General features: G+C 41.2%; 1 protein-coding gene across 1 annotated transcript in view; it reads left to right on the forward strand.

Annotated features, from left to right (window-relative positions):
• pitpnc1a (phosphatidylinositol transfer protein cytoplasmic 1a) overlaps positions 1-14630 on the forward strand; it is an 82351-nt gene that overhangs the window by 55644 nt on the left and 12077 nt on the right. The window contains exons 4-5 of the mRNA XM_072693131.1: positions 695-702; positions 8678-8749. Of these exons, the coding sequence (XP_072549232.1) occupies positions 695-702; positions 8678-8749 (80 nt within the window). The remainder of the gene's footprint in view (positions 1-694; positions 703-8677; positions 8750-14630) is intronic.

Consider the following 14630-nt stretch of genomic DNA (forward strand, 5'->3'; position numbering starts at 1 on the left):
TATGAATTGCTAATGGAACGTACCGATGAGGGAAAAGAGGGGCTGTGCCACACTACACCCAAATGGCACGGCAGTGAATGTGCTGCAGTGATGTTATTAGCTCTTCATGCCACAGTAAATCTGGAAGTGGTTTTATGAATCTGCACATATGAGTGATACATTCTGTGTCGTATTGTCTGGAGTTGTAACACAGATGGTCCCAATTCAGAGGCTGCATCATTTGGAGGCTGTATTCGAACACTGATCATGCCACAGCGGTAGGACTAGGCTGTGCTACTCGTGTATGCACCTGAGAAAGGCGTCGTCCTTTTCCATGGCAATAAAGTATCCAGTGGGTGAAAATCTGCCGTAACCCCATGGTATTTCTGAATGGCTTGTTTGATATGGACATGGGAAAATGACTCCCATATAATAGGAATCAAATATTTATCCTTTATCCTTTATCCTTTTATATCCACTGAGGTTTCTAATGTGGTCATCCTTCGATGCAGCTCCTGAATTGGAACACAACTAAAGTGTGCTGTCTTTAAGTAGACACAGATGTTTGCAGGTCCAAACACTGACCGCAGGTCTCTGTATTTGGTGTACCTCAGCTGATGTGGCTTTTACATGTGTATTTATTTATTTATTTATTTATTTAATAACTCTCTCTCTCTCTCTCCCCCATCTTGTTGTACCTGCCTGTGAACCACAGAATACACGGTGAGTACAGTACTTTTCTTTTTGCTCTGAGCTCTTTGACAATTGTCAATGGCTGTCTGTGAGGAACCTTGAGCTCTGGCTCTGTAGTTCTTCCAGCATGCTGGAACCCCAGCTATATGTTTCTTGGACTATAAAATCAACCAGCATTAACCCTTGGAATCCCAGGTGGGATTTGAATTGGCTGGTCCCTGGTCAGTACAAAATCCAATCCAAAGTCCAAATGTTCAGTAAAGACGTTGGATCGTGGTTTTTGAGAATAAGCGGTCATATTAAGCCGTCCTATTTAAAATGAGCAGTCATATATGGCCGGCATATTTGAGAATGAGCAGTCGTATTTTACTGTCTTACAGTAAATTTATAAACGTTTGTAGACACCTGCTTTACCAGAGTTGCTTTTGAAATCGGGGAGTAATAGTCATTTTAAAACGACTGTAAATTACTATTTCAGTTCTGACCAAAGCAAATTGTTAGAACCAATTATATTGGTAATATTAAGTTGAAGCTCATTATTGTCATCATGTCATATTTTTCAGATTCAAGAATTCAGTGAGACGTTGTCATTCACATTGCATGTGGTACATGGGATTTTGTGAAATTGAGATCTCAAGGTCCCATTTTCACCCAAAGAGCAATTATGGGGGAAAAAATCATAATAAAAAATCTAAAATATAAGAGGGGTAGACATAAATAGGAAAATAAAATAAATTAAAAAAGAGCTAGGCCGTGCTTCTTTTAGTCTTCCCCTTGTCCAGCCCAGGGCAGCTGCTGGCTGTTGGCTCGGTGGCTGACTGCTTTGTTTAATGGAAAACCAGATTCCCAAGAGTTCACTGTGTTCACGCTCAGTATGCAGCTCCCTCATGCTGAAGGGGAAGCTTCTGTCCTTGCGATTAAGTGAGGCACTTGGTCGTGCTCTCTGTGGAGTGTGTGTGTGTGTGTGTGTGTGTGTGTGTGTGTGTGTGTGTGTGTGTGTGTGTGTGTGTGTGTGTGTGTGCGTGCAAGCTTTACTAAGAAAAGAACACTGACGTTCCACCACTGCAGTACCTCAACAGCAGCGTCCTCAAGGCCAGTCTGATGATTTAATGTTTCATACAAAGTTCCACACAGAATGATTTCCAATAACATTGTGTTATTGTGCCACTGAGGGGAGGACTGCTGACCTCTTTTATTTCTGTCTTTATTTATTTGCTTTTTTTTTTTTTTTTTTTTTTTTTTCATTTTAACTTGCATGAAATAGCAAGCCACAGTTAGTGGTTTATGGCTCCTGAGCGAAAGCATATCATGTGCTTTAGGGCAGGACAGCAGGGCATTTAAAAAACACATTCAATTGAGCATTTCTGTCTAAATGTGGACTAAATCCCCTAATGAAATGACATGAACAGTGAGTTCAAGAAAAGAGAAAGTACCACACTATTTGCCATGCTCACACCAATGTACTCAAGCCGCTATGCAGTCAGCCAATCGTTTGGCAGCAATACAAAAAATAAAATCTTGCAAACTATTAGGACTAATGGTCACATCAGCCATAAGAATGGAGAAGAATGTGACCTCATGATGACAAGCATTTCTGATCTCCTGGGACTTTCAGCACAGGATACTATAGAGTTTTAATTTCAGAATGGTGTTTTAAAGAAGAAACATCCAGTTTATACCAGTTCTGCAGACAAAAAAGCCTTGTTGATGGGAGAGGTCAACATGGATTGACCAGACTGGTTCGAGCTTGGAGAAAGGCTACAGAAGGGCTCAACTGTGGTGAGCAGAAAAGCATCTCAGCATGCACAACATGTCAAACATTAAGGCAGATTATGGTATAAGACCAAGGAGACCAAGCTTCTGTCAGTCAAGAACAGAAAGCTGAGGCTGCAGTGTGCACAGACTTACCAAAACTGGACAGTTCAGGATTGGAAAATGTAGCCTTTAGGCCAAATTTGAGCTCATTAATACCAATCAACCATTGATTGAATTCCACAGATTCCTTAACAGTCATCTTCAAATGGCTGCACACTCATAAAGCACATGTAGCCTCAAACTGGTTTCATGAAAATGAGTTCATTGTTCTGCTTTGAGCTTCCCAGTCACCTGATCTGAATCAATAGAGCCCCTTTGGGATGTTGTAGAATCATTTCAGGAGCATTTCAGGAACTCTGACTCACCCCATTCCTCCACTGATAAACCTGTTATAAGCAAAGTTTGTTTCTCCTTGCCACTGAATGAACGAATGCTCTCCAAGGTACTGAAGCAGAGTGGCAGTGACTTTGTGGTGTTCTTAATTGGACTGGTGTCACATATTTAATACTAGCGCTGAGCCCAAGTAATCAGCTGAGTGCTTGTTGCGTAACCACCTATGCGACTAATAAAATGACACTAAAATCTTACTTTTTGCTAGATTTATAATCATTTTATATTTGTTGGGAGTTAGAATTCTGGCGGAATTCTAGACTGACACGTGACACCGTGATTAGGTGATTCTCAAAACTGTGTTCCAACAAAAACACATCAGTGTGACCGAGCAGTAACTCGATCTAGCACCTGGATCTTGCTCCATAAGGCTTATTGTTATGACGTGGTTTGACTAACTAGTTTATTTATTGATTAATAAAATACTGTTTTTATTTACATTTATTGAGACTAATGGTCATGTAGTTCATATTTGCTGTTAGTATGATGTACAAATACATAATGTATATGTTTGGACAAAATTATTCTTAATTATTATTAAACTCATTTATTGTTTACTTAACAGTTCATCCTGCTTTTGTTGAGTAACTGTAGCTGCTGCCCAGGGAAGGCTTTCTCCTGGTGTGTCCAATGCTAATTTGTCTACTGGCATTTTTTTTTGGCTGCAATCCCTCATCATAGATCTCTCACTCTCGCTCTTTCTTACTCTTACTCTCTCTAATCTATCTATCTCTCTATCTCTCTCTTTCTCAGCAGTTTCAGCATGCATATATATATATATATATGTATATGTGTGTATTTTTGTACCTCTCCTTCTATTTTTCTGTTGTATATTTTATCTTCTTGTATCATATGACCAGATTATTATCAAAGCAAGTATTATAAACTAAACACTAAGTTTAACCCCAATGCCTCAAGATTTCTTCATCACTTTTGAAGCACAAGACATTCTGGATATTAATTTTCTTTTCTTTTTTTTGTTTTCAGATGACTCTTCAGGAGTCATCTAGACAGCATCATTCTGGATACTTTAGATGTTTATGTTTGAAGTTAAATCAGCCCCATACTGATTTAACTTCAAACATAAAAAATGATCTTTGTCTGTTCTTCTGCACAGAGCCTTGATTGTAATAGCTTTAGGCCTTTAGCTTCTACACTTCTAGCTTCAAGACAGGTCTTCAGAAAAAAGGCATGGAGATGGTCAGAGTTGAGCAGAAATGTGTATTTCTAGACCAGACAAAAAGCACTGTGGTGTAATACTGCAGTGCTGGGCTGAGGTAACCGCATTAGCATAATCAGCATTAAGTCTTGGCATGAGAGGAGAAGAGCTCCATTGAGTCTAATAGAGGATGAAGAGGGCATGAGGAGCATGCCAAGCTTTAAGGGACAGTAAAAAGCAATGCGTTTTGGATTTTTTTAAATGTTTTTTCCTGCCCTAGCAGAAGTATTTGTATGCATACTCCCATTTCCTCATATTTCTGTTGGATCATAATGACAATGAGAAGCAATACATTATGATTAAAATGGTGTCTGAATGTGCGACAGGTAATCTTCACGCAAAAAATATTAAATAACAAAATCAGCTATACCCCATTGTGCAAATTCAGCTGCAAGAAAATTCAAATTTTCTGCAAGAAATTAAACTGATCAGCTGTTTAGATGCTAGTGCAGGATTTCTTGACAAGAAAGGTAGAAAACCTGGAAAGTAACCACTGGGTAAAAAGTATAAAAAAGAGGGAGAAAAGAAAGGAAAGCAAAAAAGCTGAAGGCTAAAGCTAATGGCTAAAAAAAAAGCTAAATGTAAGCATAGGACAAACCAGAGAGAGTGAAGGCTGTGAAGAATGGCTTATAAGTAAGTCTATAATAAGTCTAATAAGTAGCCTTCTATATTATTGCGCTAAAATGCTAATGGCATATAGCAACACAGTTAACCGCTCCTATCTACTGTATACTTTGGCACCGTCAGGGCGTATATTGTTGCATTTGTGATTTGATTACAGAGACCTTCATCACTACACTGCCTCCTGTGACAACGTGGACAGCAAGGCATCAAGTCAGCTAGCTACCTCCAGTTTCAGACATGGCAATAAGCATTTCCTGAACAGCTGTTAAAGCTATGCACTATGGGGAATTGGCGTTTCTTGCTCCTGAGCTCCCTCTACAGTTGAAAAGTCTAATTTAACACTTTGACCCACCACTAAAGGACATGCATTTCTGAATGAGCTGAGAGATACAGGACAGTCACGGAAAGCACTTGGGTTATACAGCATTACGTAGTTGTCGAGTTTTCAGCTTCTGGAGTATTGCTATTCAGGCTAAGGATAAGTTAAGGATAAGGCTAAGGCTCAGGTGGGATTTGGTATTGCTATGTCGAATGGTTAACCTTTGCAGAGACTCCTCATGATAACGATGTAAATCATGCAGACCAATTATGCATGGCTCATTGTTCCGTAAAGTCCATTTTTATTGTTTGGGCTCTTTAAAAAGGGTGAGAGATTAATCTTTAAAGTAATCGTTAGACCATCTGATTGCTAATGTAATTGATGGGGACGGCTTTAATAGCAAGTAAGGACTTCAATTCAATGTGATGTACAGTCCCAGTGCTATCTTGGCCTGCCAGCTGTGTCCCTTGCTCTTGCTCTCTCTCCCTCTCTCTCTCTCTCTCTCCATTTTAACCCCCCTTCAGTCTCACAAATCAGCAGGCCTCAAGCCATAGGTGGGCAGAGCTGGTAACAAATTACAGAGCATTAATTACTTCCATGATCCTTCCCTTTCCCCTTTTCTCTCTGCAGTGTTCTCCTCTTCTTGTGCACTAATGCCGTCATTGATCTCTCCCCTTCCGCACTTTTGCCGCACCCCATCCCTCTTTCCAAGCATTACATAATCCCAGCCCTATTGATCTCCATAGTGATTGCCGGAGCTGGAGTTAATCTAATCGGGGCACGGTGTGGCGGGTCTACAGGGGACTCCAGCGGCCTCGGGCCTTGCGCTGAGGAGAAGGGGGGTGTAGGGTGGAGAAGGAGCGAGCGAGTGTGGCGAACGGCAGGGCTGTAAATCCAACAGGCTGGAAAATAGCTCATCATTACGGCTGGCTGCCACGCACCAGGCCGATAAAACGCAGCCGTCGTGAAGCATTGCCGCCCGTCCTGTAAGCGTAGCAGTGGGGCGGTGTTAAACAGCACCCCAGCAGAACTTGACTGGCCTTGAAACCCTGCTATAGTTAGCCCTGAGTAATCTCTGCTTGTGCTTTTGAGTCTAGTATGAAGTCGCAAAGAGTTTTCTAATAATTTATTGCCGTCTGAGGGAGGAAAATGTTGTTTTTGTTGTTGTTCCTCAGCAGGAGGAGATGCCTGCCTTCTAGCTGTGCCATATGCTCTCGATGCGGTCGCTGAATTTCAACCATCTGGTCCAAATTTGTCCTTAGACCTTTCAAACTCTGCTGCTGTTGCACAGCCTGTCCCTCCGTGATACTTTATATAAGGTCATGGTAGATTAATCATGGGAGGTTTTCACTACACTCTTGGGAAAGGCTTCTTTGCCCAGTGCCATAGAAGAACCACAAAAGCAGCATGAACGCAGGACACCCCAGCTCCGATACAACAGCTAACAGATGCCTGTTCTGACCAACATCACACTAGGAGTGTCGAGACCAATTGTGTTCTCCTTGACTCCGGCTGCTGATGGCAAGCAGCATGACCTGGGATCTGAACCAGTGATCCATGGATCATAGTGGCAGCATCTTTGTCCACTGGACCAAAGTAGTCTCTTTGCTACAGCCGTCCTTTGCCTGCTCTTGCATTTACCTTTGCATCAATCCCCTTTTCACAAATTCTGTGTTTGCTGTGTTCATTTCTGTTGGTTTATGCTCAGTGTTTGTTTGGTGTTCTTTGAATGAAAAGCTCAACTTGGGCTTACGTCCTTCCTCTAAGCTTCCAAATTCTGACAGGAATTAATTGGATGTTTATGTCTCTGCGAAATAGAGGTTTTGAATGTTTGATTGCTTGCTTGAAATCCAGGAATAGCCGCCATCTACAACAAATGAAAATGCAGAGAAGTGTACGCAAAACACACAGAATAGATCACGAGTCCAAGGATTTATTGAAATAAGCCATAAAGCTGAAGTTGAATCCTTATTCAGCAGCTTTTTCCCCCACCTTTAATGATGCAGTGTACCTGCTGCATTGTTTAGGGTGGAGCCAACAGTTTTAATAAAACACAGGAAAACGCTTATCTTTGACAGGTACTACTGTGGACTTTTTTTTTCATTAATCACTGATGAGATGTTGGAGTATAAAGAGCCCCCCATTATTATAAAGGCTCTAGGAAGAAATATTACACTGGTATAGAACTTATGTGAAGGGTCTTCACATTCTCTTTCAAAGCCGGGACATCTGTCAGCAACTAAGTGGACATATATAATAAAATCCAGCATGATTATAACATGAACATTTGTTTCCTTCATATTGCAAGCAGGGACACTGAGCTATAAAAATGCCCTTGAGTGTCATGATGATACGTTTGTCACCTTATTTTCCACTCATATGGACCACGATGCCTGTAAAGCTGCTCATGATGTATAAAGCCCTACACTATACACTATGCCTTGCTCTGTTATTGTACTATGCATCGGAGACTGCATTACTGTCTGTAGACCACTGCATTGGAATGCCCAAGAACAGCCACTCTCCAGGGTCCTGATGCAGGGCGGAGTTGTCTTGGTGATGCCGCCAATGGATTTAGTTGTGTTTTCAAAGAACGAACTTCACCAGTGTTTCGTTACAATAAAGAACAATAAAGTTACTTCCTGGTGGCTGACGCTTTTATTGCTGCATTTAATGGTTAGAGAGTTATTTACACAAGATATTGGAAAAACAATGTTTTCTATGATTTGTGTAAGTAAATAATAATATACTGAGATTGTACAAGCCTCTGAATACACAGTCTGACAAAATAGGTGCTCCTCACCTATTTTGGCATATTCATATTGGCAAACCTGGTGCTTTCTTTTTCCTTCACAAGGTTCAGTAGTGCAGCAGCTTTACTGCTTTTGGAAGCATTTGGTCCCAAAATACGGCCTCAAATACAACAATCTCCACCAGTGATTTGTGGTATCCATTGGCATACCATTAGGGTGGATGGTGTTGCACAACACCACTACCTGATTGGGATTCGATTCCCAGTCTCTGTGACTATGCTGCACTACATTTCCTTAGGCAAGACCTGGCCTGCCTCTGTAATATGAGTAACCTTGTAAGTCGCTCTGTATAAGAGCGTCGGCTAAATGCTATTAATGTAATATATGTAGGTATAGGTATATAGGAATATAGGTATTCTATAGAGCTTCATCACTCCAGAGAGTACACAGTTTGAGTAGTCCCAAAAGCTGAGGGCTTTATTTCCCACCTACTGGAAGTGTGGCACTGAGCAGGTTGACTGTACATTCATGAGCGTCTGCTGCAGAGCGTCCTGTTCTGTTGGCAATGCTTTTCTGTGGGGATTACCCACAAGCTCTGAATGTGCAAACACCTGTCAGCAACAGACGCACCTGTAAAGCAGCTAATTTAACTAATTGGAAAGAGGTGTCTGGGTACTTTTGGACAAACGTTGCTTGCAGTTTACATTTAGAGTCTTGGAGCATTCAGTATTGCACATTATTTTAAAGGCTGTTTGTCCAGTTTAAAAGGCAGGAGTTTTAGACCACTGTACAAAGCACACAGTACTCAAAAACAGTGGAATCATCAACATAAGCAATCTGTCTCATAACTCTTCTGTCTGTCTGTTTATTTTGTTTTTCCTACAGTGCTCTTTCTTGCCAAAGTTCTCCATCCACATAGAGACAAAGTATGAGGACAACAATGGCAGCAATGACAATGTGAGTAAGTACAAAAGGTATGTGTGTGTGTGTGTGTTGTTGGTGGGGGGTGGGGGTTCTAGAAGATCTTTCTGGAAAATGATATGTTCGTATGTACATATGCAGTGGCTGGCAACAGTTTAGCCCCTGTTAATAGTTAAGTGAATAGAAGATGACCTGGTCTCCAAAAGCCATCAAGGAAAATATGAAACATTTGTTTTCAACATTTAGGCATGATTCATGAGCTTCATGTGCTACAATATTAGAGTGAGAGCAGCATCCAAAAGTTTGGGAACTTTAACTGAAGTTCCAGACATGAATTAGCTTGTTTAGAGCTATAGAGTTGTCCATAATTATCGTTAGGAGAGAGTAGGTGATGGAAATTTCAAAGCTTTATTAATGTGCTGACACTATGGGCTCCTCCAAGCAGAAAATTAAATGATTTGCTGCAGTAAGCTCTTGTATGTTTGAGGAAGAAGGGGTGTAGAAGTTCATGAAAAGAACACCTCTCCAACTGTTAAACACCGAGATGGATCAGTCATTGTTGCTTAAAGGTACTTCGGACAATATAAACTGATCAGCCATAACATTAGCACCAGGTGAAGTGAAAAACATTGATTATCTTCATGAACAGTGTCATCTGTGGGATATATTTGGTAGAAAAGCAGGAATAATGGAATCTGAGCCTCTTTGATAAAGACCAAAATGTGATGGCCAGAGCATCTCCAATATATCATGCAGGTCTTGTGGGGTTTTTATCTGGTATTCAGTGGTCAGTACCTACCTAAAGTGGTTCAAGAAAGGACAACCAGTGAACCGCCAACCTAGGATCTGCTGCTAACGTCTTGGTTCCAGATACAACAGGACCTTCAGTTGTTCAGTTGTCAGATCTAGTGTGGCTTCACAAGGGGGGCCTGTGCATATGTATATGTGAAACATGTATGACTTGGGTTGGAAAAAATCTTTCCCAATAGTTTTTTTGGTGAAAGTGGTCTAATCAGCACTTTTAAATGCTTTAGTGGCTGCTCCACTCTGCCAGTGTATCACTATTCACTGAGCTAATGACTCCACATAGCCTGAAGAGGGACTTTGTGCTGTCCCCTGCTTAATAGTACTGTAATGAAAAGCAAATTAAACTCCTTTACAATGGTCTGAGATGTGAAGTATTAGCTCATTAAATATAAAAAACATTCTTCAGCTCATAATGTTTTCCTTTGCTCTTATTTTAATATTTGTTAGTTTTTTTTTCTCCCTTGCCATCACTATGGAAACCATTGCAGGCAGATGATCTAAGTAGATGTGTAGCACAGTCTCAGAATTATTCATTATGGTATTCTCAGAGCTGTGACTTGTCCTGGAGTAGGCTTTGGCAGAACTGCTCTTTCTGATAGGCCTGGCCTACTTCCAGCCTGAGATGTGCAATCTTTAATGAGGGTGTTGAGCTGTCTGGGCTGTGTTGTTTGTGGCACTCCTCTCTAAAAACACTGGAGTTTCTCAAGTCACGTTTTGTTCAGCAGCTGTATACATTGCATTCAGAATGTCTTCAGACCCTGGGGGCTTCTGATTTCTCTTGATCACCTTTGAGATGTTTCTACACACAATTGGACAAGATTTAGAAAAACACACACCTGCCTGTATAAGGTCTCACAGCTGACAATGCATATCGGAGCAAAAACCAAGCCATGAGGAGAAAAGGACTGCCTGTAGAACTCTGAAGCATGTATCTGGAGAGGGCTATAAAAAAGAATTCTGCTACACTGAGAGGACAGTGGCCTCCATAACTCTTAAATGGAAAAAGATTGGAGTAATCAGTACTCCACCAAACTAAGTATTCAGGTGAACAAGAACCCAGTGGCTGAGCTCCAAGGATCCTTTGTGCAGATGGGGGAAAAACTTCCAGAAGGTCAACAATCACTGAAGCACACCACCAATCGGGGCTTTAGGGGAGAGTGGCCAGACAGAAGCATCTCCTCACAGGAGTGCGCAAACAATCACCTAAAGGACTCCGGATTCTCGGGTCTGATAAAACCAATACCTCAATTCTAAGCATTATTTCTGGAGAAAGCCAGGCACTGCTAATCACCTGCCCAATACTATCCCTACAGTAAAGCTTGGTGGTGGCAGTGTCGTGCTGTGGGGGTGTTTTTCAGTGGCTGGGGCAGGGAGACTAATCATGGTTAAGGAAAGGCTGAATGCAGCACAGTACAGAGAGATTCTTAATAAAAACCACATCCGGAGTGCTCGAGAAGATCTGCCGAGAAGAATGGCAGAAAATCCCTAAATCCAAGTGTGCAAACCTTGTGGCATTATACCCAAGAAGACTGGAGAGTGTAATCGCTGCCTAAGGTGCTTCAACTAAGTACTGAGGGTCTGAATACTTAGGTCAATGCAGTATTTGGTTTTATTGTTTAATATTTTTTTCTAAAATTGAAAAAGTGAACGGATGTGAAGACTTTCTGAATGCACCTCTAGATCGGTGTTGACAATATTTTTCCGCTGTCTTTGTCTGCCAGACAAAGGCTATTGTTGTGTTTAATAGGCTTTGATCTAGTTCTGTATGTATAATCTTTGTAGTGGTCTGCTTTGAGTGCTGTGGCTGGTAGGCTTATCACAATTCTTACATAATTACCTGACCGCAATTATTTAAGCTGGTCGCGGTTGTTTAAGCGGACTGCAATTATTTTTTTTCAATTAGACCACTGAACAAACCACTGACAGCGGCTGTGTCCCAATAGTTTACTGAAGCACACTCAGTGTCTCCTCTTCCTCCTCCTCTCCTCAATGTTTAAACATCATGTGCGCAGAGATTGATTGCAGCTTGAGTATCTAAACCTGGGTTAAGGCTGGGTAAATCCTCAAAATATCGAACATTCAGAACCTCTAACCGGCTTAATCTTGCCCATATCGGTTATTTTTGTTAAATACTTTCCCCACTCTTTGTTCAGTTACTGCCCCCTAAAAACACAGTACAGCATGTGAACTCAAACACTTGAGCCAACTGAGAAACATGTTCATTAATCACAATCAAGGTTAAATGTTAAATTAATTGTATTATTGATGTTTCCATTGAAGCTGAAACTTGGTCAGAAACCATGTCCTCAGGTGCAGCTGAGCTGCTGGTGTTTTCAGTCTGCGTTGCGTCTGCAGACACTGATTTCTGGAAGTGCTTTCATTCTGCCTGTGGCTGCACCTGTGGATTTGCACACAGCTCTCTCTGTCTGAGATGAAATTTGGTGTTTTGGTAGCCAGGTTCTCATTGTTCTGCTTAAGATTAGATTGTTGATCTCCACTAAGACTGGACATGTAGGAACATTCTGTGACCGATTCTGGTGCCAGTTTTAAGGAATCTTAAATTTCGATCATCATTTTTTACATGGGAAAGAAGAGTGGACTCCAGTAGCTATATTAACATATAAGACTCTTCTCAATGGTCAAACTTCTTACGGTGCCAAAATAACATATTTATTGAGTGTTTAAGGTATGTGACTCTGATTGACGGTGAATGCTGTTTTACAAACATTTTTACAACCCAGTTATTATGCCTCAGAATGAAACACTAAGGACTTGGGAGAGGGAAAATACTATAAGATCAGTACTGATTTGCTGGTTTATGGCACTTCAGTAGCTTAAAACCACATAGTTTGGGTCTGCCATTCTCTAAGGCGGTGCTTTGTCCAATCGCCTAGCTTTTAGCCTTTTTAGCCTTGCGTCCATATTCTCTCTAAGTAGTTTTGTAGTAGTTAGCTAACTTTTGTAGGCATTATAAAATGAGCCAAGACCACTCTGCAACGGTTTTGGGGCTTTAGGAATCTAATCTGTTTTACAGTTCTGCTTTACTGGGGTTATGTGGGTTTTGCTTTAAAAAGAGGACACTGCAGTTTTTATGGTTCACTGTAATTTACTTCCATGTACCCTTAAAATACATCAGTGTTCAATAAATTATTAAATGATGCACTATATGGACAGAGGTATGGAGACACCCGTCCCTACCATCTATGGAAGGCTTTTTTTAATAGATTATTGGGGCATCGCTGTGAGAATTTTTAATAACATTCAGCGACAAGAGCTTTGGTGAGGTCAGGATGCTGAATTCTCACCACACCACCCCACCCCACCTCATGCCCACCTCATCCTAAAAATTTAGGATGGAGCGCCATCATTCCAGAGAACACTGTTCCACTTCTCCACAGTTTCATTCTGGGGGTTTATACCCCTCTGGTATAACCTAAACATAGCGTTAGGTATGGTGCCAAAAGGTTCATGATATCTCCTTCACAGAGTCCTAATCTATTGGCAGTACTTTTCTACAGGGAATAGAAAAGCTGTGTGTGTGTGTCAGCAATGAGTGCAATTTAAAGTAGCCTAATGCATTCATTAGAATGGGTGTCCACAAACATTTGGACATATAGTAAACACACAGTAAACAAACAAACAAACAAATATCTAAACAAAAACTGAGCTTTCTTGGTGGGACTTTCTTGGGTAATAGTGACTGATTTTATTAGGTATTTGATATCATATGCAACGAGCCCTGTTCTCCATAACAACGCATGATCTTAGTGGCATCACGTTCCCTTTCCGTCACTGGAGTCTTATCTTATTTCCATTATCGCTATCTACTCACGGCTGCATGTCCTGCTTTGAACTGTGTTTATGTTAAGCCAGGCTTTCGGCGCTGAATTGAAGGTCACGGCTGCGTGTGATATAAAAGCTGTACGTGTGGGAACAGCGTGTTCTCTTGCAGTAGAGCTGCTCTTTTTCATTGCAGGTTTATTTCTCACGCTCTCTGTGTGGTCAATCAGTGCAACCTTGTAATATGCTTGCAAAAGAGATTAGAGTTAAGGTTATTAGCAGGATTAAGGTAAATGACCATTTATGTTTATCCTCCAGACTTCAGGCTTCATTTTCCCTCCCTGTCAGCCCATCTCCTGTCTGTGCATCCTTGGCCTCTCTCCTCATTACAGAATGACCCTTCCTTCACTTAAATGAAGGACTTTCATCCTTCCTTATCCTTTACATTTTCTTCTCATTAATCTGCTCGACACTCTTTACTGCTTCTGTATTGACATGGTTTTTCAGCGGGACCCCAGCGGCTCGCTGTTGATCTGCATTGATAAGGTCTCTAGTGTCTGCCGGTTGCCTGCTGTTGACAGGCAGAGAGCAGAGAGTTCACGCTGGATTCTTTGATGCAGAGGTGCGCTCTTAAACCATTAAACCTTTTGTGAGGTTGAAAACACTCGGGAGGCTCAACATGAGCAAGAGCAGGAGTGGGAAATCTCCAGCTTATGCAATAGTAGACTTGCATCTACTTAGACTCTCTCAGTTCCTCACCCAGAAACCCAGAGCTCCTCCTAGTGGTTGGAAATGTCTGCCAATGTCTGTCAGGACTTTGGCTGGCCGACGATACTGCTTTTTTTTTTTCTGAAGCCGATATTGAAAACCTTAAGTATGAGCTATTTTAAAGACTTTCATGCACAGCAAACCTCCTGCAGATCACAGCGGTCACACAAAAAACAGGTCTCATAAAATGTTGATTTTACAAGAGAGGGAAAATTAACATAACTTTCAGTGGAAGTCTGAGCACCGAGCATCTGTTCTGTTCGTCATGAACTTTCACACAAGCTTAACGTAATGGGGGGGGGGGGGATTTTGCATAGCAATGACAGTATGTTAAATGAGTTTTGAAATGCAGCATTTTTTTCATGATTTATGTTACACTAAATTTTAAATAAGCTACATGCGACTTCTGTTGTTTACAGCCATTTTCTACTCATATCATCCCAATTCTGGTACTGAATCAGTACCCTTATCGGTTTTAGTTGCCAGAGGTTCACAGTCTGAATCTGTTGTCCAAGATTGGACAAATTGTTTCGAACAAGCAGTTAGCTAATTTATTATTTTA

Source organism: Salminus brasiliensis, chromosome 12 (genome assembly GCF_030463535.1).
Source record: "Salminus brasiliensis chromosome 12, fSalBra1.hap2, whole genome shotgun sequence".
In the NCBI taxonomy this organism is placed as follows: Eukaryota; Metazoa; Chordata; class Actinopteri; order Characiformes; family Bryconidae; genus Salminus; species Salminus brasiliensis.